We start from the raw sequence: 23184 nt of genomic DNA on the forward strand, positions 1-23184 counted from the left end.
TGCATTAAATTCTGATTTTTCACGTCCATACAAGTTAACCTTTTTTTTTTATTCTGTCTCTAATCTTCAGCCTTGTATAAAGATAACTGTACCTAGAATTTTGATTTGTTTTGCAGTGAACTGTTATCGTGATGTGCTCTTTTTTTTTGGTACATTGTCAGATATCAGATTAAACCTAACCCTTCTCTGTTTTTCTTCTCTCTCAATTTTTTCCTTTTTCTGCCTCTCACTCGTATGAACCTAGAAAACACTTGACCTTTATTGCGTTTGAAAATGTCAGCATTATGTAGCATTATCATTTAGGTGTGGTTTGTTAATGGTGGACTTGGTTTAGTTAATGAGTGGCTCTCTGTAAAAATGGAAGAATTACAGTGTGTTATATTATGGATTTCTCACTCGAAGAAGAACTTGATGACACTTGGGTGGTTTTGATTGGCCACATATGAGATGAGGTAGATCTGAAATCAGAATCTGGAAGTTTGACTTGTTTACTTGTCGAGACACGACCCTGTAGTAAGGAGTTCCTCGAGTTGTCTGGGACAAGCTCTGTCTTGCACCTCTGATTCCTGAGTGTATGTTCCTGCATGAATGTCTAAGCTCAGGAAGCTCCAGCTAACTGCTCTGAACTTTCCGAGCTGCATTTCAGGCCTGTTTTCTTTCCCTATCCAGAGTGCTTGTGTGACTCATACTGGTTTGTTCTTCTGGTTTGAAAGTTTCAGTAGTTTCCAGTGATGGTAATTAGAGGAGATCAGGTCTAACCACCAGCTACATTTGATATATTTCTTTATATTTCCAAGCCAAGTTCATCTCAGAAACGTTATTGAAAGTGGATTGTAAAAGCAGGAGCTGTTTTGCACAGCACATTCTTTGCTCTGGCCTCGTATCAGCTGTGCTTTGGTCTGTGGTGGCTGGTGAAATGAGGCGTATTGCACTCATGTTATTGCCCAAAGACAAGCAACCACCTTTCTCTTTTCTGTTTTACATATCAGCGTGGGAATATTTGGACTTTTTTTTTATGTATAGATTTTTACCCTTTTGCACCCATTTTTGTGTCTCTTGTACTTGAGTAACATGTCTATGTAGTTGTTAATAATAGAAGCACTATAATACTAGGGCTGCAGTGTTTATTCTCAAGATGTCAACTATTGTTTATGGCAGGTATGAAAAACATGGTTTTTATATTTGACTCAGAAATGAGTTACACTTTAAGACATTTTTGCTTCTTTCTGATGAACACACAGCATGGACCAGCTGATTACACTTGCTTAGATAATAGCAAGCCAGAAACTGTTATGGTTTAGTGTTGTTTGGTGCGAAGTTGATGTAAACATGAACATAAATTTGCATTAGGCATTCTTTACATGCACACATACAAAACCTCTGAAGGAAACGCATATCATAGCAACAAGAGTAGTAGTTGTACTCATAACACTGATAGTTCTACTGAAGAAAGTAAAAGCATGGTACAGTGCAGTAAAGGCAAAGAGGAGATTTTTTTTTTCTTTCTTCTTCTTAACCAATTCTTTATCAGCTTTCATATTTGTCATTTTAAATTGGCTATTGTTATTGGACACAAGGAATAATCATTAGATTAATCATAGAGGAGGAAGTCAGTACATAATAAGTTATTCTTTATTTATTTATTATTGTTATAGCTATTATTTATTATTAGTTATTATTTATTTTCTTACAGAAAAGAATTAACAAAAATGTAATTCAAATTACATTTTTATATTCAAGTAAATACTCAACTATTAATCTGAGTCTAAGACTTGCACATGCATTGTTTAAAATTGGAAACGGATGCCTTTATTCAATTTAGCAATAACTGCTTTATCTCTTCACTTAACCACATCCTCAGTGTAGATGTTTTCCATTACATGATCTCTCTGAAAGTTTAACTATGAGAGTAAGGAGAGGTACTCAGCATTGGACGTTGAAATGGATGAAGTGATTATTGGGTTTGTAGATACACCTGATTTGTTATACCAGATGCTCTTTCAGTGTAGCTTTTCTTGTCTGAATAAAATGTGTTTCTCGGAATCTCTGAAGTTGTGTAGAGTAGTTTTTGGACCAAGAAAATATGTGCAAGTAAATACAAGATACTGCAATCTTTCTGGGAGCCTTTTGGAATCAGTCCATTACTAGGTGACGTGTGTTATTGTGGTTGTTTGAGCTTGTTGATGGTTGTGCAAGAGCTCCAACAGGCTTTAGCATGAGCACTGGAATTCCTCTGGACCTGATCTTCCATGCGTGATGCGTATTACCCTGCCTGAATAAAATGCCGTATGCTTGTGTGTGGTAATTTTTCCATAGGAAACTTTGTTGCTATATGGCACCATTGTTAAGTCGTCTCAATGCTGCTTGAAGTGTGATGTGAGGTGCCTGTGCTCCAGTTGCATGCCTCTTTGTGGATTGGTGAATTGATGATGTAGATTTAGGAATAGTGGCAGTGTGGCCATGCAGACTGTGTGGGCTGTAAGAGCTTTGATGCACAACAACTTCTGACACACTGTTCTTTCACTGTGTGTTTTTCTTTTTGTTTTTTTGACTTGTAAAGCAACCTTAATTATGAGAAATGCACTATGTAAGAGCAATCATAATCATGGGTGGACACATCACTAACTCGGACACCTGAAACACGCAGATTTTGTGCCTGGGCCATTAGGTTTTTATTTATAGGTGCCCACCACTACAGAAGCCCTAAGAGGCCATGCATTATTATTTATTTATTTATTTATTTATTACATAACAACATGTTTTTATTATTCTGGAGGCAGCAAAAGCTTAGCGCAGTCCCACAGCATCATGGGTGAACAAATTCGTTTTTGATTTGCGAGCTAAAATAGCTCTATGTCTGTCAGTGATCGACAACTTCCACATTAGTGTCTGACACTTGAGAAGGAAGCTGTCAGTTACTAAATTTATGATGGCCATGGGGACGACACCAACATGTATGCAACACCAGTCCCTTTCACAAGGCGCAAGATTTACTCATGATAAAATTCTGTCGTTTTTGTTATGTCAGGATCACAAGAAAACAAGAAAGAAAAAATAATGATAAAAAATACACCAAAAAGACAAACATAAGCACTGCTTTCTCTTAACAAACAAAAGATTTGATTTAACACGTACGTTTTATGTTCGTCCATTTCATTGTTGTGACATACCCCGATGTTGTAACTACAGCATGAGCTACTCATTCAGAATCCCACCACCTGCTGCGCTAAACACATCCTCATATAACTCTCCTTCTTAGTACATTTACGGCATTTGACAGATGCCCTTATCCAGGCGACTTAGATTTATACGTCTGAGCAGTTGAAGGTTAAGGGGCTTGCTCAAGGGCCCAATAGTGGCAGCTTGGCAGTGCTGGGGTTTGAACTCGCGACCTTCCGATCAGTAGCCCAACGTCTTAAGCACTGCACAAGCACTGCACAAGCACTGCACAAGCACTGCACAAGCACTGCACAAGCACTGCACAAGCACTGCACAAGCACTGCACAAGCACTGCACAAGCACTGCACAAGCACTGCACAAGCACTGCACAAGCACTGCACAAGCACTGCACAAGCACTGCACAAGCACTGCACAAGCACTGCACAAGCACTGCACAAGCACTGCACAAGCACTGCACAAGCACTGCACAAGCACTGCACAAGCACTGCACAAGCACTGCACAAGCACTGCACAAGCACTGCACAAGCACTGCACAAGCACTGCACAAGCACTGCCCAAGCACTGCCCAAGCACTGCCCAAGCACTGCCCAAGCACTGCCCAAGCACTGCCCAAGCACTGCCCAAGCACTGCCCAAGCACTGCCCAAGCACTGCCCAAGCACTGCCCAAGCACTGCCCAAGCACTGCCCAAGCAGTTGTAGTACCTTGTAGTTAAGCAAGTCAAGAGAAAATAAAGACAGTATCCAGGCTCAAATAATGTCTTTTACATGCAATGCGACGATAAAGAAAAACATTACTCATAGCTGAGATATTCTCAAAAGACTTGCTGCCATTTTATTAAGGGCACAAACACAGTGTACTACATTTAAAAACTTTGTTAGACGAGAGTAATAACGATAAACTTGTTAGTTCCCGTTAACCCGTATTAATTCACTAGCTAACGGTCTCACTTTTACATTATCTGCCATTTTTAACCTAGCCTGTTTCCAAGCAACCAAAACATGGGACTTGCCACATGTTGGGGTAGCTAATAGATTTATGATTTATCCATCCCTGATGACTGTGATTGTGATGATATAATTGCAGTAGTGTGTAGCTGCGACTTTAAATTGAATGTTATATTTGAATGCATTCCTTTGCTGTCTGACTTTTATATAATGTTTTTGTTTGTTTTTTTTTTGGAATAAACATGCTTGCTTTGTCTGTCTTAGTTATCTGAATGATCTGGAGAGGATATCCCAACAGAGCTACATGCCCACACAGCAAGATGTGCTAAGGACTCGCGTCAAGACCACAGGCATTGTGGAAACTCACTTTACCTTTAAAGAGCTCTACTTCAAGTTAGTTAATATCATAGCTTTTCACTGTAGTGATCACACAAATAGTAACCCTTTTGCAACTTGTATTGCATGTTAACTGATTTCTGTACTTGTGTGTTTGTGAACAGGATGTTTGATGTGGGAGGCCAGCGCTCCGAGAGGAAGAAATGGATTCACTGCTTCGAGGGTGTCACAGCTATTATCTTCTGCGTAGCGCTGAGTGATTACGACTTAGTGCTGGCTGAGGATGAGGAGATGGTGCGCTTGCGTCAAACTATCCTTGTTGTACTTTATACCCACATGATCTAAACTATATACACAAATAACTTTATGCACAAATGGTCTAAAGTATTCTAATTATAACTTCTCATGTGCTTTTAACTTCAAGTAAAGAGCCACCCCATCAGAGTCAATCGATCCCTGATGTTGAATTTAAAATTGATGTGGGAATTAAATCTTGCTCGGTCTTGCACACATGAACTACTCTATGTTGATCTGCTCCCTTTGTGGATGTTTTACATAATCATATTTTGTTGCTTCCACAACTAATTGGTCTCTTGACGATTAGTTTCATCAGTAAAGATTCTACCCTGTTATTCATTTGGAAGCCAAAAAAAACCAGTCTGAACTTAAAGTGGCGAATAGTGCAATCATAAATTGTGTAAGAAATTCTTGCAGGAGTTCTTAGCTTGAGTTGTGCAACATCCTGCGTTTGTGTCTGCAGAACCGCATGCATGAGAGCATGAAGCTGTTTGACAGCATCTGCAACAACAAGTGGTTCACCGACACCTCCATCATCCTCTTCCTAAATAAGAAGGACCTGTTTGAGGAGAAGATCAAGAAGAGTCCTCTCACTATCTGTTACCCTGAATACTCTGGTGAGACGAGACATCGGAAACATTTTTATGTTTGTGGGCAGTTGTGTGAACCAATGTACGAAAACTAATTTTAAAACCATTGTAAGTCATAACGGCAAGTTTCAAGTTGGACACAAAACATGGCTGGGAGTGCTATTGTAGGAAAATAGTCAATGACAGATTGTTTTCAAATAACACATCCTGAAGTGTTTTGTTCTTATACTCCAGCGATTTGTTTATTAAAGAATGACATTTTCATTTGACATATCTTTATAGACGTATTTAATGTCTGTGAAATAGGTTAGTTCCTGCTATCACTATAGCAGCTATAGTTCTAGTTTTTCTCTCACCAGTCTCCTCTATTCTCTGTCTTGAAGGTAAAAAAAAAAACAACAAAATTCGCAGCTTTCCATGTCACAGAGTAACCAGAAAGCACAAAGTCCTCATTCCTGAAGACTCTTTCGAGCTTGAAAACCCTAGAATCCTTCCATTAATTTTTTTTAATAAACGTCTGCTTACAGGCAACTTCACCATCAACAATTATGTTTTTCTTTGTGAATAGCAAAACCTTTTTAATCTGTTTATTATTAGACTTACATGATGTAGTTTGGCTTCCACACAAGTCTCTGTGAATGAGCTGTTGCCATAGAAATGATAACATATTGGAACAAGTGCATTAAAATAAACCTGCCTTTTGAATTATAGCCAGAACTACTGTCAGAGCTGCTGCTGTAGAAAAAAAAAAAGAACATGATGCTTTCTGGCTTAATCAGAATCGAGAATTTAAAAGTGCTGTGGTACAGTGGTGTGTGGTATTGACTTACAAAGGCTCTCAGCAGGTCTCTCCGAGACGATTTTCCTTCTACATGTGCATATTCTATTGTAATGCAATATATTGTCATGTTTATAATACATTACATTACAAGAGTTTAGGCTCGATTTAAATTTGATACATTTTTTCAGTGGTTTAATCTTTGGTTAATAGTAACTTTTAGTAGACCTTCTTCTGTTTATTTTATAGTTTATATACCAGATAACCAGTGATAGTGGGACTGCATACCTGTCTGTGTGTGTGTGTGTGTGTGTGTGTGTGTGTGTGTGTGTGCGTGTGTGTGTGGGTTGCAGATCAAAGTTTCATAAAGTAAGCTACATTCCAAGTAATCATTTCTAAAATCAAACTGCCACTAGTGGCTCTCTACAACGATCCTTTCAGAATCCTCATTCTTTTCACTTTACTGTAATGAACCGTTTTAAAAACACTGCTTTTGTGTCAGGAGAGAAGAAATGAAGATTTATAGCTTGCTAGATTTAATAAAACAGAGGGTGGCTATCCATGGTCATGTTTCAACAGTGGGCGTCATTAAATGGTACCGGGGCTTTCACTGTGCTGTGGAAAAATTGCCGTATCTGATACTCATCATCCTTCACCCTAGATTGGAAGTGTATAAGGGAGACCTTTTAACCTTTCATTTTGTCTTTGTAAACATCAACGATTTGTTGTAGTTTATTGTAGTCTTGAGTGCATTTTTAAATACACTGTCAAATTTGTGAAGAGTGACATCATTTAGATATCTGACTAAACCTGACTGAGAAAAACATTTGCTTGTGCAAACTAAACATGTTTTGAAATGTATTTGATTTTGTAATTGTTTCAAACGTTCCATGGTCAGTTTAGCTCATCATTGGAGTTGTGGTTGGAATGGTAATTAGAGAAATGTTGAAGGAAGGAAAGCCAAGACAAACTAAAATATAAACCAGCTGTATTCTACTTGATTCACAAACGTGGCGTTTCTTTGCTCTGCTTCTTCGGTGAAATTATATTCTCTGCAAATATTCCATGCCATTACCCATTGCACCCATTTGCATTATAATGCATTGTCTCGCTCACCATGACACTGACTGGGAAACCTTTTGTTCAGGTTCTAACACGTATGAAGAGGCCGCGGCTTACATCCAGTGCCAGTTTGAGGATTTAAACAAGCGAAAGGACACCAAGGAGATATATACACACTTCACCTGTGCCACCGACACCAAGAACGTGCAGTTTGTCTTTGATGCAGTCACTGACGTCATCATCAAGAACAACCTGATCGAGTGTGGACTCTACTGAAGCAGCATGTTTGTTTGCCAAGGTAGGCTCAACATTTAGCTTCAAAGGTGCATGTTTACCACTAATGTGAGTAGATTAATATTAGTAATGTAGTCTATAAGCAAAATAAATTGTAACCACAGTTATTTTTTATGCAAAATCAAGTCTGACAATGTTTGGACCTATATATATATATATATATATATATATATATATATATATATATATATATATATATATATATATATATATATATATATATATATATATATATATATATATATATATATTTATTTGTTTTGCTTATAGACCACGTTACTTGTATGTGTGTGTGTGTGTATGTGTGTATATATATATATATATATATATATATATATATATATATATATATATATATATATATATATATATGTATGTATGTATGTATATATAATATATGTGTGTGTATATATATAAATTATTACAAAGTAAACTGATATTTTCTTTTTGGAACTTTTTCTCTCAAATGTGGCAAAATTATTGCCATCGCTGAAGAATGTTTTAAAAAATCTGCAAAGTGGCATAGTTTAAAATGCTGCTTTCAGGAACTCTGGAGTTGCACATATTAATATTAGTAGTAATATATTTATTAAAATATGAATATTAGTAATACATATTGCAAAAAGTTCTACTACATATGAAAAGCTTCTGTGTCTGAATAATATTGTGTTTACATAACACTCCTTATTGGTTTAAGGTCAAAATATTGCTTACTGCTAATGTCTTTTATTTTGGCACAGGTTCTTCAAGGGTGCCAATAATTCTGGAGTTGACTAATTAGAAGCAAAAAGTACAAGCTCAAAGCCAGCAAAATGCAGTTAGCATCTAATCAGAAGTTCAAAATAGCAAGTCGCATATAGTGACCTTGGCGAGGACAAAGCTTAAACTAAAATTACTCTCCCACCTGCTTAAGAATTCTCTCCCATCTGCATACGAGCAAAAACCGCTCTCTCCCACCTGCATGAGAGTAAAAACCGCTCTCTCCCACCTGCATGAGAGTAAAAACCGCTCTCTCCCACCTGCATGAGAGTAAAAACCGCTCTCTCCCACCTGCATGAGAGTAAAAACCGCTCTCTCCCACCTGCATGAGAGTAAAAACCGCTCTCTCCCACCTGCATGAGAGTAAAACCGCTCTCTCCCACCTGCATGAGAGTAAAACCGCTCTCTCCCACCTGCATGAGAGTAAAACCACTCTCTCCCACCTGCATGAGAGTAAAACCGCTCTCTCCCACCTGCATGAGAGTAAAACCGCTCTCTCCCACCTGCATGAGAGGTAAAAAACCGCTCTCTCCCACCTGCATGAGAGTAAAACCGCTCTCTCCCACCTGCATGAGAGGTAAAAAACCGCTCTCTCCCACCTGCATGAGAGGTAAAAAACCGCTCTCTCCCACCTGCATGAGAGTAAAACTGCTCTCTCCCACCTGCATGAGAGTAAAACCGCTCTCTCCCACCTGCGTGAGAGTAAAACCGCTCTCTCCCACCTGCGTGAGAGTAAAACCGCGCTCTCCCACCTGCGTGAGAGTAAAACCGCTCTCTCCCACCTGCATGAGAGTAAAACCGCGCTCTCCCACCTGCGTGAGAGTAAAACCGCTTTCTCCCACCTGCGTGAGAGTAAAACCGCTCTCTCCCACCTGCATGAGAGTAAAACCGCTCTCTCCCACCTGCGTGAGAGTAAAAACTGCTCTGTCCCACCTGCGTGAGAGGTAAAAACCGCTCTGTCCCACCTGCGTGAAAGTAAAAACCGCTCATTGCTGCCACTATTTGTTTGTTTTTTTGTACACATCTAGCTCAAGATTCTTCTTGCAGTACTTCCAACATTAAATAAGGCTGTTCTACATGATGAACTGTTAAAATGTTAAACAACTTGTAGATTTTACTCTATCTCTGTACTTTATTGCAGTACATGAAGTGTCATCTGAGAATCAGTTACACTGTCTATAGTTTCAGTATAGCTCTCCTAGCCCTGTTGGGACTATACATCTCTACAGGGATATAGAGCTCTTCATCACAGAATTTAAATGACTCTCTCTCCTGTCCTCATTTCTGTCAGTCAATGTAGTGGGACTAAGGAGCAATGCCTCTTGGGATGGATCTCATTGTCGCTGCCTGTATTGGATTCCAGTCAGTGGGGGAAAATGACGAGACTCACAGTGCTGCTACCACACGCTGTACACCGTAGTTCTTACTGTGCATTTTGGAGAAACTCTTTAACCTTCTTTATTGGCGGTATTATTGTCTGTTTGTCTTTACTTCTCAGACGCATTAGAGAGAGGTCAAGATGGATGAATGTTTTCTGTCCATGTTGAAATTACAGTTCATTCTAGTTGCCGAATGACTGATTGGTCATTCTTTTGGCTGTTACAGTAAATAAACTAGTTCTATGCACACACCAGAATCCTGAAAGGTTGAGATGCATCTTGCCAAAAGAGGAATTTCTGACTATCATCCGCTACATAACTGTGATTTCTTCAGTTTCTCTCATTAGGTTTATAGGTAAGTTATTGATATTCAGTTTCTTTTGAGTTCTTTATCTTTATTTCGGGACCACGGTTTAATGGAAACAAGACAAATGAAGGTGTTCACATAAGTAAAGCATTTTCACTCAACACACCTGTAGCTGTTTAGTTTCAGAGGTATAACATAGATTGTAGTTGTTTTTATAACCAAAAAGTGAATAGTAGCTAAATACTTCTGCTTATTTCTTCTATCCTTCTCTCGCTCTTTTTTTTTATTTTTTATGTGAACCACTACATAACACACTTTTTGCTCATTACACTTGTGTATGAATTATTATTGATTAAATAAATTCATGACTGCATGCTAATGGAACTAATGAGTGGGTCAAGAACATTTTTGTAATAAATGTTGTAGAAATTGTGAAGTTCCTGCATGGAGGCTGAATTTACATTCACTGCTTGATATTCTGAAGGTTTCATTGCTGGGACATAAAAAAACAAAAACAAAACAAGTCGATGGGCGTTAATCTTTATGGCAGGTGTACTTACAGTGTGTAAATATACGTTTATTTTTACATAAATCTTTAACTTTTTGAATTAAATGCTTGTTTTCAAAAAATAACCTAGAGTGTCTGAAAACTGCATTAGTGATCTGTGCTTTTAACAGTGACAGACAAACAAAACAGCTGTTTGTCAGGTTGATCTGCTTTAGGTCACACATTTCTACTCTTTATTTGCATTTTAAAACATTTGGAAATGTTGAACTTTTTGAAGTAGTTTTAACTGTTACCTTACAGATAAAGTCTAAAATTTTAATGTAGCCCAGACTGTAATATGTGTAATTCTTGTTAAGATCTTATTAAGGGCTGTTGGATGTACTATGTTAATCCTGTGGATTTTTGTTTTATAAAACAAACCAACATCATGGACTGCTTTGTAATTAGTACTGGTTTAATTATCTAACATGTTTCATCATGTTACCCAGTTAAGCTTGACTTTTGCATTGCTACAACACAGTGTTATGCAGTGTATAAAAGTATTATTATCCATATCCAGCAATATGGCTCATTTTGTACAGGTCGATTGATGCCTCTCCTCCTTATACAACACTATTTTGTTTCTTGCTTGAAAACAGTTTTTTAAAATCTTTTTTTTTTTTTTTTGTCTTCTATTTTCTGTACTGGTTCACTAATATCTATTAAAACACACACAAACTGAATCATAAGCCTGTTTCGAGATTTGTATACCTGTTAGACAAAATACGAAATATATATGTAATTGACCTACCTTGTGGATGATATTAAAATGGAGACTCATATGTGTGGTAAATGCTGTACTGCTGTACTTCTGGACACACTTAATTGTGGAAAATTCTCTCGCATCGTGACCGAATACAAAAGATGGCAAAAGTAGCAATTGATATAAAATAATATACAAATTCTATCGACTGTATTGGAATACTTAGTAGTTGAGGTTTTGATTTCCTGTTGATATATATAAGATCACACAATATTGCAATGAATTCAAAGTGTTTTATGGTTAAAAGTAATGTTTCATGTACAATGCACTCTTTTCTACCTTGGGAGTTTTTGTCCTCGTTTTTAAACAAATTGATGGTTACTTAAAGACGTTCAGTAACCTTATTCTGTGTTTACGAAGATGAGACCAAAAGCCAGTGGAATTGATGCACATCTTTATTTCATGTTCCTACATTTTAGTCCAGAACATCTTCACAGAATTATCAGATCCCAAACCACAAACTGCTAGAGTATCTTGGTATTAATTTTCATAATTAGACATTTGGTTATTTCTTTAAAACATAATATAGAAGCTTCTCTGAAATAGAAATTTACTTGCCTACTCTTATTTACAAATCAACCGCATACTATATTTTAAACTAGAGGGGAAAGGGGGTTCACATGTTGTACAGCATGCTGCTCCCATTGAAAATTAGCTTTTATGAGAAAGTCCTCAACACTGTACATCAAACAAATTAATTACGTTCCTAACCAATGTGTCATGGCTGTCTAACATATTAGCAGAAGAAAAAACAGAAAAACATCTATTCCCAGTCTGTACCAGCAGCTTTAACCTGAAAACAAAATGCCTTCTTTTCAAATGCCAGTTAGAAAGAGAAGTTTGAACTTGAAAGAATAATGTTTAGCTTTATACTGGATAGATTGGAGTTTTGACTTCTTGGATGGAGCGTTCAATGTCCAGTATGTTGATTATTTATGAAGGGCATCTGACCACACTTTACTTCTTGCAGTAGTGATTACCATCATGCCATCTGCGAGTCTTCAGAATTCATTTACAGGGGATAGGGCAAAAGTACTGGACAGAACAGAAGTTTATAATATTGATGTACATTTTCAGTTAGAAGTTGTTTTTATTCTTTATACCACTGTGCTGTAAAATTCTTGATTCTAATTAATCAGAAAGTGTTCATTAATTTTGTATAACAGCACGACTCTGACAATAGTGCCACTTATCGTTCAAATCACAGGATTATATGCCAATCTGCGCAAGGATGGCTGCTTGTATAGAGAACACTCCACATTAACAGGTTCCAAAAAAAAAAGTGTAATAGTTGATATGGTGAAGTTTATTTAGTATTTTTCTCCAATGGCAGCACTTTGTAATAGTCAGAGGTAAAGCCGTTCCCTTAAGTTTTCCAAAACAAGAAAGTCTTCAGATCAGTGGAATTTTTCTTCAATATTTTTCAATTTTGTTTGATTACATCCTTATTTCTAGAGAAAGAAATAAAGAGTGTCTGGTGTTTCATTACAAAAAAAACTAACTTGTATAATGATGTTCATTAAACAATAAACATAACTATAAATGGATAATTATTGTATGTATGATGCACCATTTTTAATTGCTTAAAAATGTCATTGTTGGCAAATTGCTGTGGTATAAATGGAATAAAACACTTTGGCATGCTAATATTAAAGAAATAATCAACTTTGTGGTGGTAACAGTAACTCTGCTTGGTGATGTTCTACAACTCCATTGTTGATTATTTTCCTGTAACAGCACATCCTGTCATGTTTTATTCCTTAAGTATCACAACCACCTACCTGAAAAACGTGGCCTTTTTTTTATTTTTTATTTTTAGAACAGACCACAATCCTTAAGGTTTTCCTTGATGATGATGTCTGTCACAGCATTGAACACGATTTCCACGTTTTTTGTGTCAGTGGCACAGGTCAGGTGTGAGTAGATTTCTTTTTCACCTTTCTTCATGTTCAGCTCCTCAAACTGCTTCCTGATGTAAAGGCTGGCGTCGTCATACGTGTTTGGACCTACAGTGGAAATGAAACGTTGTGACTCAGGAGCTCAGGTGTTTGATTTGATTGATTGCGGTCACTGGGTTTTTAAGCGAGACGCTAGACTCCAGAAACTCTTGGCCAGACTTGGCTGATGTATGGTGTCTTGTACAAAACTATTATCTTAATGACAAAATATAAAAAGATCAGCTATATTGCCTATTCCCTAGTATCTGAAATATCTCTGGGTTAAAATGCTGATCAAGCCGAGAACAACAGAGAACGTCACTAATAGAAACTAGCATAGTGCTGAATGGCCTAAACTTACCATTATATTCAGGGAAGCAGATGCTGAGGTGAACTTTCTGGATCTTCTGCTCAAAGAGATCTTTCTTATTGAGGAAAAGCACAATAGAAGTTTTTGCAAAGAACCTGTGGTTGCAGATGCTGTTGAATAGATGAAGACTCTCATGCATGCGATTCTGAAATTTAAGTGATGCAAGAGAAGTTAGTGACATACACTCTCAGTCCACTTTATCAGGAACACCTGTAATCTGCCAATCATGTGGCAGCAGCACAAGGCAAAAACTTATGCAGGTACACGTCAAGAGCTACAGTTAATGTTCACATCAGAATGAAGAAATAGTGTGATCTTTGTGACTTTGATCATGTCATGGATGTTTGTACTAGAAGGGCTGGTTCGAGTATTATATAAATTGTTGATCTCCCACACAGCAGTCTCTAGAGCAGGGGTGTCCAATCTTATCCGCAAAGGGCCGGTGTGAGTACAGGTTTTCATTCCAACCAAGCAGGAGCCACACCTGATTCCACCTGATTTAATCAGATGATCTTGGCTTTCAATAGACTCAGGTATGACTTCTGCTTGGCTGCAATAAAAACCCGCACCCACACCGGCCCTTTGCGGATAAGATTGGACAGCTCTGCTCTAGAGTTTAAACAGAATGGTGCTCAGCATGCACAAAACATCGAACCTACAGGTGGATAGGCTACAACAGCAGAAGACCACATTGGGTTCCACTCCTGTTAGGCAAGAACACTAATCTGAAGCAATCATTAGCATAGACTCATTGAAACTCATTGGAACAGTTGAAGATTAAAAAAAAAACTGGTCTAATTCCAGTCTTCAACTGTCCAGTTTCTGTGAGTCTGTGCTAATGATAGCTTCAGATTTTTATTCTTGGCTGACAGGAGTGGAACCTGATGTGGTCTTCGGCTGTTGTAGGTCATCCACCTTAAGGTTTGATGTGCTGTGTGTTCTGAGATGCTTTTCTGCTCACCACAGCCACTATAGACTTCCTGTTAGCTCAAACCCGTCTGGTCATTATCCACTGGTCTCTCTCATCCATCCCTCTCCACACTGGATGTTTTGTTTGTTTGTTTTTTGCAACATTCTGTCTAAACTCTAGAGACTGTGAAAATCCCAGGAGATCAGCAAGCCAGCCCATCTGGTACCAGCAACCATTCCACGGTTAAAGTCACTGAGATCACACTTATTCTTCATTCTGATGGTTGATGTGAACATTACCTGAAGCTCTTGACCTGTATCTGCATAATTTTATTATATCTGCATTTCTCTGCTGCCACATGATTGGCTGTTTAGATAACTGCATAAATGAGCAGGTGTACATGTGTTCCTAATAAAGTGGACGTTGGGTGTAAGTGATATTTTTCCCCATAAACCTTTTTCAGGTGGAAACTTTTCACTTGCACAGGTTGTCCACTGTGTGAGCACATGCGACAGTGATGGCTGCCTAAAGTGTGATGAGGGACTGAACCGGCCCAGCTTAATCAACTCCCTGAAATAGGTTGCTTTGGGCTGCTTCCGAGCTAATTTTACTTTACTTATAGTGTGTAATAATTGATGCATTCACTAACACCCTGTCCTGAGATCTGGAGCAAAATGTACTCACCACTTCATCATCCTCTACCAACACCATGTCATAAGCACTCAGAGCTCCACAAAAGATAATGCAGGTCACACCCTCAAAACAATGGATCCATTTCTTCCTCTCTGACCTTTGGCCCCCCACATCGAACATCCTGAAGTGGAAAGAAGACAGGTGTTGAATTCACTAGCAGAAAGATTTTTGGAACTTGACAATCTGTGTCTTAAAAGTGGTGGTCTTAAGAACATGAAGTAGGAATCGCTGATCAGGAGTTGACTGGCTTACCTAAAGTGCAGCTCTTTGCAGCCAAACTGTTCTTCAATGATACCAGTGGTTTTGACTCGAGACCTCAGCACATCCTGCTCTGTTGGGATGTAATCAGCACCACAGATTCTGTCCATGTCACTCAGGTAACTGTGAAATGTACATCTGGGTTAAATGAAAAAGCAATTTATTCTACCCTATTCATCACTGCCACCTTGTGAATTCTTCTACAAATTAAATTACGTTCTCTGTTGCCAAATAAAGAGGGTGGTGATGGTGATCCCTATCCCCACTATAAAGTCTCAAAAATCCACTTGACTTGATCCACAGTGTTGACCCTAGTGAGCAAGGAGAAATGAAGCATTCATGTCACAGAGCTCAGTGCTTGCCAAACTGATCTTATGTATGGAAGCTTTTCTGACATTTCATGGCAACATGCTCTCTATTTTATCCACCTGGCTTGGTTATACTGGTCTGTCTCCTCACATCTGCCATTTTTATGCTCACTATGTTATTGCATGGGTCATGTTTATACCCTTTGTGAGGATGATTGTTGATCAATGTTTACATAAGTACAGTCTTATAAAATATCAATAATAGATGCACTAATGTGACTAGGCATTAGTTTGAACTGGATTGACAATAACATAAATCTTAACCAATAGTTTTAAATGCATTTGATCTAAATAAGGATATATGACTGAAAACCACAATGAATTGTACTTACTAGCCAGCAGAGTCGTTGAGCTGATACTCGGCTGCTCTCTCATAGGCTGCCTGCACGCCCGAGTCCTTCCACAATCTTTTAATGATATCTGCCAGCTCCTTGGGCAATGTGCCATCCTCGGTTGAGTCCGCTAGGTTCTGCAGCTTCTGACCGTCTTCCTGTATGGTGAGATGAAAGAGGGAAGTACAGTTTCATGAAGTCATTATATGCAGAATCAGTACCATAAGGTTATGCATTGTTTGACCTTTTAAACCTTATTAAACTTTGATTCATTTAGGAGACAACTGAAAAAGGATACAATTCAAGCATAAAGTTGTGATCATTTGAGGGTTAAGAGTCTTTCTTAACAGCGCTCTATCTGCATGTTTGTGTGTGTTTGGGTTGAGATGCAAACCTGTGCTGCTGGTGCTCCGTAAGTAATACCAAGCATTTCCATGCCTCTGATGAGGGCCAGTGCAGACTGCAGGATGTTACCATAGATGATGCTTTTAAATGCAATTTGTTCTTCCTTAGTGTAACCACCTTGATGGAGAATTCTGTGGAAGATCAAATACGAGCATGACCCTGCTGTCAAGTGGAAAGTGGCATCAGACTGTTATGTGTCTGACACAAGCCTAGTCTTACTGCCGTCTGATGGTCACAACTATATTATTCAGGCTCTGCTTGCAAATACAATGTCTCTGTGTTTGTACTTACTTCATTTGCTTTACAATAGTGCTCTTCCCTGATTCACCAGCACCTGCAAGCAGAAAAACACATTTATTTAAAAAAAAAAAAAAAAAAACACACACACCTTTAGTACATTTATACATATATTATGTCTTGTAATGAAGCATAAGTCGTGACCTTTTAAAGCTGATAAACAATATATTATGATTTGACTTTCGTGTCAATGATAGCGTTTCTTTCTGTCATGAAATATTTTTTTTAAAAAGAAGTCATAATAGACAATGACAGTTTGAAGGTCACCATTAACTTAAGCATTAAATCTGTAAATGAAGTGCCTATAGTTTGCTAATAGTGTTTTGGTCAGGAGGAAATCTTGCTAACCTGCTTTAATAATTGACCTAATTGGATTTGTGCTCTGAAAATCTGCTCAGGAGAGACCACTGACATTTTGATTCTCTGCGTTCAGTTCAGGTTAGTGACAGCATTTGCTGTCAAACGGTAAACAAAAGTCATGACCTGAAAACCTGTGTCATTGCTGGTACCGATCAAATTGCTCCAAATGGCTCATTGGCTTGGTTTACTATACAGTTTAGCAAGGGAATAGCTTCCAAATACCTGATTTGCACGCACAATTTCTTAACAAGGAATGCAAAAATAATAAAATCGTTTATCTTTATGGCTAAAATGTCAAGCAATTATTTACCTAATGTGGCCAATTATTAGTTATTGCACCTTGCTGAAAAGGCCTAGTTGAATACAGCCAATCCATTGGTCCAGTTTGACTGAAAGAAAACAATGACTTGCACACAAATACTGTAGAAATTTTTAGTTTAAATTCATGTCACTTGTACAGGGACAGTTCAATCATATTGGTGGGTTCCTCTTTGTGCATCAAGGGTTTGACATCTATAAGCCATGGTCATAACCACAGTCAAATGGACCTTAAAGTGGAACCCAGGTAAATAATTTCAGACCAATAAAAATAACCATTGGACATTGTGTTAATGAACTAACAAGCAGTTTATATTTGTTAGTTTTTCAGAAAGACATTTAATTCTGGGTCATAATGCAAAATATATTTAACATTTGTTTCTTGCTTTATACAAGATTCTTAAGAGAAAGGCTAACCAAAAGCTTAAGAAGATCTTGGCTTAAATCATCAGAGTAATTGGATTCTGTTCTTACTGCTAGCATGCCTAGGGCCTTCATGATGTGATCTCTTAAGCTGAGCTCCATATACAGCACTTAGAAAGACCAAAAAGAAACGACAGCACCACATTTTCTAACTACAGTCAACCCATTACAATCCTTAAAATCATAGGACAAATACATAAATAGTTCAAAATACTCTTAAATAACTGTTGGTGCGTTTTATGGACTTAAGGAGGACAACCATAATTTGACCATATCATACTAAAACTAACTAAATCTTTAATTATGATCATTTTTACGCTCTTACTTTAATAGTTGTCGCTTTCCATCAGAGCGATAGATAAAAGATCATACATATTTCAGAAGTATGGAACCATAATGTTCAAAATAATTATAATAATGTTTAAAATAAAATAAAATAAAAACTAACTAACATATGGTTATTATTTAAACCTCACTGAAAGCAGATTGGATTGCTTACAAATCATTTAAGCCCCAATCTGTGTCAGTGGAGCATCATTTGGCCAGGTTTCAAGAAGGCAAAAATGGCAAGTATGCTTGTTTTTAGTTGTTCTTCATTGAAACTCTTACATAAACCAGGAATGAAGATGAGGCTTGTACGGAGAATAATGACATACTCTTTATGGAAGAGTAAAGTTTTTCTGAACAATTAATTCCATGTTCTGTAAAAGGTGATGTGTTATTTTCAATTTAATCAGGCCAAACCAGGGATGTCCAATCTCATCGGCAAAGGGCCGGTGTGGGTGCAGGTTTTCATTCCAACAAAGCAGGAGCTACACCTGATTCCACCTGTTTAATCAGTTGATCTTGGCTTTCAATAGACTCAGGTGTGGCTCCTGCTTCGGTTGGAATGAAAACCTGCACTCACACCGGCCCTTTCCGGATAAGATTGGACACCCCTGGGCTAAACCATTAAGTTTGTCATAGAACTGTTCTCCTTGTAAATATTTCAGTTTATCAGTTATTATGTTCAACACAACACTGGCTTCACAGTTCAGCTTTTACTTCTTCTTTATTGCTCTTATGTGGAAATGTTACATGATGTTAGATAGTGTCTCAACAATGTCATGTTTCAAAGTCTCGCTGAGAAGATATCGAGCTAATTTTTTTTTACAAGTGCAAAAATGACAAGCTTCCTGTCAGTGTGGATTATTTTTTAAATCTTAAAATCTGTTAGCTACTGTCAAGTAAAGTTTCTGATCTCTTACAGCATTGGCTTCCCGAGAGATTTTCTAATCACAGACTTAATGGAAATTAAAGTGACATAGTCTTGTTGTTTACTACCCAAGTGTAAAGCCCTTACCAAGCAGCAGCAGCTTGACTGTCCTCGATTCCTTATCTGCATCTTCCTGTAGCTGCTTTTCCAGCTCTTTGGACCTTTTGGCCATTTCCTTGTCCTCAGCACTTGCTCCACTGCCCATGTCTCTTCCTCTTTCCCTTCCCTGTCAAACTCCTGAAGGTGAGAAATTTTGCCAATTTCTTCTGTGTTTTGTGGACAGCACAATGGATAAAAATCCTCTTGATCACCTGTCAAAGAGAAGATCCTACAAAGTGTTCGTAACCTGCTGTAGGTGTGGTTGACTGTCCCTGACTGTCCTAAAGGTAGATGATCAGCTGACAAGTGCTGAAAGCCCAAAGAGAACTGGAGGTCTATACGTGCTAATTCTTCTCTGTCAGGCCTAATGCTTTAGTTCAGGATTGGGGAGGGTTTTACTGACCTTTCCCTCTGAACCAGCCAATCCAATTAGCTTGGTAAATAGGACAAGGCTTTAAAACCAAGGAAAACTGTGATACTATGGGACACCTTGTGCCCAAAATCTTGTGTTTTATTTAAAAAAAAAACAAAAAAAAAACATTCTAATGGTTTTGGTTTTATTTTAGTAAGCATATAACCACCATCTACTTTAATAGGAACACCTGTACCCATGCTCATTCATGCAATTATACCATTTCTGTGAACCAACCTTTGCACACGGTGGCCTCAGATTCCAGTTCTTGGCATACATGAGTAGAACCCAGTGTGGTCTTCCGCTGTTGTAGTCCATCCGTCTCAAGACTCCACATGTTGTGCATTGTAAGATGTCTTTCTGCTTACCATGTTTGTAAAGAGTTTATATTTGAGTTGCTATAGACTTCCTGTAAGCTCAAACCAGTCTGGTCAGTCTCCTGGGTCATGACCTGTAGTCTCAACAAGGCATTTACACCCTCAGAACATCTGCTCACTGGATGTTTTTGTTGTTGTTTGCACCATTCTGTGTAAAGTCTAGAGACTTTTGTGAGTTAAATTCCCATGAAATCAGCAGTTTCTGAAATATTCAAACCAGCCCATCTGGCACCAACAAGCATGCCAATGTAAAAGTCACTGAGATCACATTTTTTGATCATGAACTGAATCTCTGGACCTGTATCTGCATGATGTTATGCATTGCACTGATGGCACAGGATTTGCTGATAACTGCATGAATTAGCAGGTGTTCCTATTAAAGTGGCTGTGAGTATATACTTCAGTTCAGTGAAGAACAATTGAATTGTAAGGTTGTGTGGAGGTTTGTGTAAGAGTATCACAACATCCTGGGAAATCTGAGGATGAGAAGGTAGGGTTTTTTACATGGATAATATTGAGAAGATGGAACCATTGTCCTAATAACGGAATTGACCAATACAGTGGTAAAGAAGTCATGTCCTGGATATCCTCACCCCATCCTTCTCGTATGAGCTAAAGCAGATTAAACCTTAAAGTACTTTGTGTTGTATAAGAAAGACAGTGTTAAATAAGGGGAATGATCTCTTCCTAGAGACAGACAAACCAGCCAATCAACATTAGTTTTGTTCTAGTACTATAATTTGTGTCAATTGTAGCCCTTAAAAACTTGATTGCCCTGATTAAAGCCTAATCCATCTTAGCTTAGCTTTGATTAAAAAAAAATGGGTCAAGGTGAAGGAATGAGAGGTAGCTGATGTATATGCAGCTCATTCCTGTGTAAATCAATACACAGACTGCAATCATGAGCTGCATCAATTAATCAAAATTCAAAGTTTGGCAATGTTCGACATCAGCTCTGACATCATTTAATAATTTAAATCCACCAACTTCTTATCCCTGACCTGACCATTCATTGTGTGAACCTATATCACACCAAGATCAGATAGCAATCCAAACCACAGAAAGTAACCAACTCTGGAGTAAAACAGTTATTAACGAATACGAAAGTCTGAGACTAGCTCCTCCAAATTCAGTTCTCAGCAATGAAAGTTCATTCTTTTCAGAACCTACATGAATATCGATTGTTTGAAGGGCACCAATATCTCTTGGAGTAAAAGAAAGAATAGAAGCTTCTTTCCGTTTTTTGATATGGACTAATGTATGCTAACAGATAAACTACACAGTTTATTCATTCATTCAGCTTCATTAACCGCTTTATGGTTGCAGTACCTCTGGAGTCTGTCTCAGGAACACTGGGCTTGAGGCGGGATTGCACGCTGGATGGGATGCCAGTGTACTGCAGTAGGCATCTTACCCATGCATTCACACCTTCACACATTCATCTACACCTATGAGAAATTTAGAGTATTCAAATCATCTACTAGAATGTTTTATGTGGTTGGAAAACCTGTGCAGACATGGGGAGAACTTGTAAAACTCCGGACAGACAGTAACCGAGCTCAAAATCGAACCAGGTACGCTGGAACTGTAAGACAGTAATGCTACCCACTGCAACAAACACATCACACAGATCATCTTTCTTCAGTCTGTACTGAATTAGTGATAGTACAGTGCATTGCAATTACTCAGCTAAAACTTTGAAAACCAGAACTATACCGTGCAACATCCAAATGATGAGCTGTGACTTCTATTGTCTGATAGTGGTGGAGAGCATAGACTGGCGTGGATAATCCAAACATTTCAGGCATCATTCTTACTCTTCCTAGTTTTCATTCAAATTTTCAAAAATGAGAAATCTGAAGCAGGTTGAAAGTTTTTTGTGCAATATTAATATAGCTGAAATCTGACCTGGTTACCATCTGAAACATTCATTTGATTTTTAGCTGTGGCTTCCTAGATCAATAATATTGCATTTTGACACCCATGTAATACCAGGCTCAAAAAGCAATTGAAAGTTTTGGCTAGGAATATTTTTTAGTTGACTATCTAACTTTCCATAGCTATGTATTATTATGGTATTATTTTATTGTCATGCAACTTTTATGTATGTATGTCTTTTTCTCAGTCTTATTATTATTATTATTATTATTATTATTATTATTATTATTATTATTATTAGTTTTAAGCCATGTTTTGTCTGTAATTAAAGTATGGTAAGTAATGAAATTGGCTATTTTGTTCATCACGAAGGCACAATATTGCTGTGTCAGCAATCTCCCATGAGTGCTGAGATCAAATGGTTTGATCTTATGCAAGGATGCAATATGATGAAATTGCAAAACAACATATCTAGTGATAATAGTCCGTCACGGGTTCATAGCCAGAAGCCACCTATATAATAGTATACTGTGTAATAGTGTAATAGTGTAATATGTATTATATGTCTACAGCAATATTTGGTGCATTTTCTCCAAAATGCCTGTTAATCGGAAACTGTCCTTATTTACACTATGGAGTATTTGATGGAGAAAAAAAACATCTCCTGATAGTGAAGCTTTAATTTCATAAGGTCTAAAAGTAAAAGAGAAAATTGAATCTGGGTGCGGCTTTTCCCTTGATGTCCCTTGAAGTCGTCCATCTTCTTCCTCTAAGAAGCACCTTGAAGTATTTTGCTCTGAGAGTGTCATTTAAAGCAGCGTCACTTTCTATTACCAGGTAGTCTTATTGCTTGGGATTCAAGTCCCTAAATGTTTTCCAGAGAAATATAGCAAACTAACCAGGGTATCCTTCTCTCTTCACAGCAAATCTTGTTAAGGTTTGTCCGTCCAAGCACTGTCTCATGCACCACATCATGCCTGCTGAGCTGTTGACAAGATTATCTGCCAGGTTCCATACAAGGGAAGGGAGAGACAGAGAGGCTAATTATGGTGGCAGATGGTTCTTTGCAAACCTTCCTCATCTATAGACCTCCATGGTATTAAGCAGAGAGGGTCTTTTGTTTTCTGGAGAACATACATGTAAATGGACCAAATATATGCAACTCTACTTTTATCCATTTAAGTCAATTCAGCATTTGCGCTTTGGTCAGCTTAAGCACAGACAACGTACTTGTGCAAGCAGAGAAGAAGAAGA

General features: G+C 37.9%; 2 protein-coding genes across 3 annotated transcripts in view; one reads left to right on the top strand and one right to left on the bottom strand.

Moving 5' to 3' along the window:
• gnai3 (guanine nucleotide binding protein (G protein), alpha inhibiting activity polypeptide 3) overlaps positions 1 to 11158 on the top strand; it is a 28765-nt gene extending 17607 nt beyond the window's left edge. For both annotated transcript variants that reach the window (XM_053680330.1, XM_017468524.3), the window contains 5 exons: positions 4391 to 4519; positions 4627 to 4756; positions 5223 to 5376; positions 7275 to 7487; positions 9534 to 11158. In XM_053680330.1, coding sequence (XP_053536305.1) covers positions 4391 to 4519; positions 4627 to 4756; positions 5223 to 5376; positions 7275 to 7465 — 604 coding nt within the window. In that variant the 3' untranslated portion in view covers positions 7466 to 7487; positions 9534 to 11158. The remainder of the gene's footprint in view (positions 1 to 4390; positions 4520 to 4626; positions 4757 to 5222; positions 5377 to 7274; positions 7488 to 9533) is intronic.
• A 459-nt stretch (positions 11159 to 11617) lies between these two features.
• On the bottom strand, positions 11618 to 19595 carry gnat2 (guanine nucleotide binding protein (G protein), alpha transducing activity polypeptide 2). The gene is made up of 8 exons (XM_017468527.3): positions 19252 to 19595; positions 16803 to 16845; positions 16501 to 16642; positions 16107 to 16264; positions 15401 to 15529; positions 15140 to 15269; positions 13537 to 13690; positions 11618 to 13244 (listed from the first exon to the last, which is right to left on the bottom strand). Exons 1-8 carry the CDS (start codon positions 19367 to 19369, stop codon positions 13054 to 13056), a joined length of 1065 nt encoding a protein of 354 aa, XP_017324016.1. The 5' UTR covers positions 19370 to 19595; the 3' UTR covers positions 11618 to 13053.
• Positions 19596 to 23184: the final 3589 nt, after the last annotated feature.

The sequence above is a fragment of the Ictalurus punctatus genome, chromosome 5 (genome assembly GCF_001660625.3).
Source record: "Ictalurus punctatus breed USDA103 chromosome 5, Coco_2.0, whole genome shotgun sequence".
NCBI lineage: Eukaryota > Metazoa > Chordata > Actinopteri > Siluriformes > Ictaluridae > Ictalurus > Ictalurus punctatus.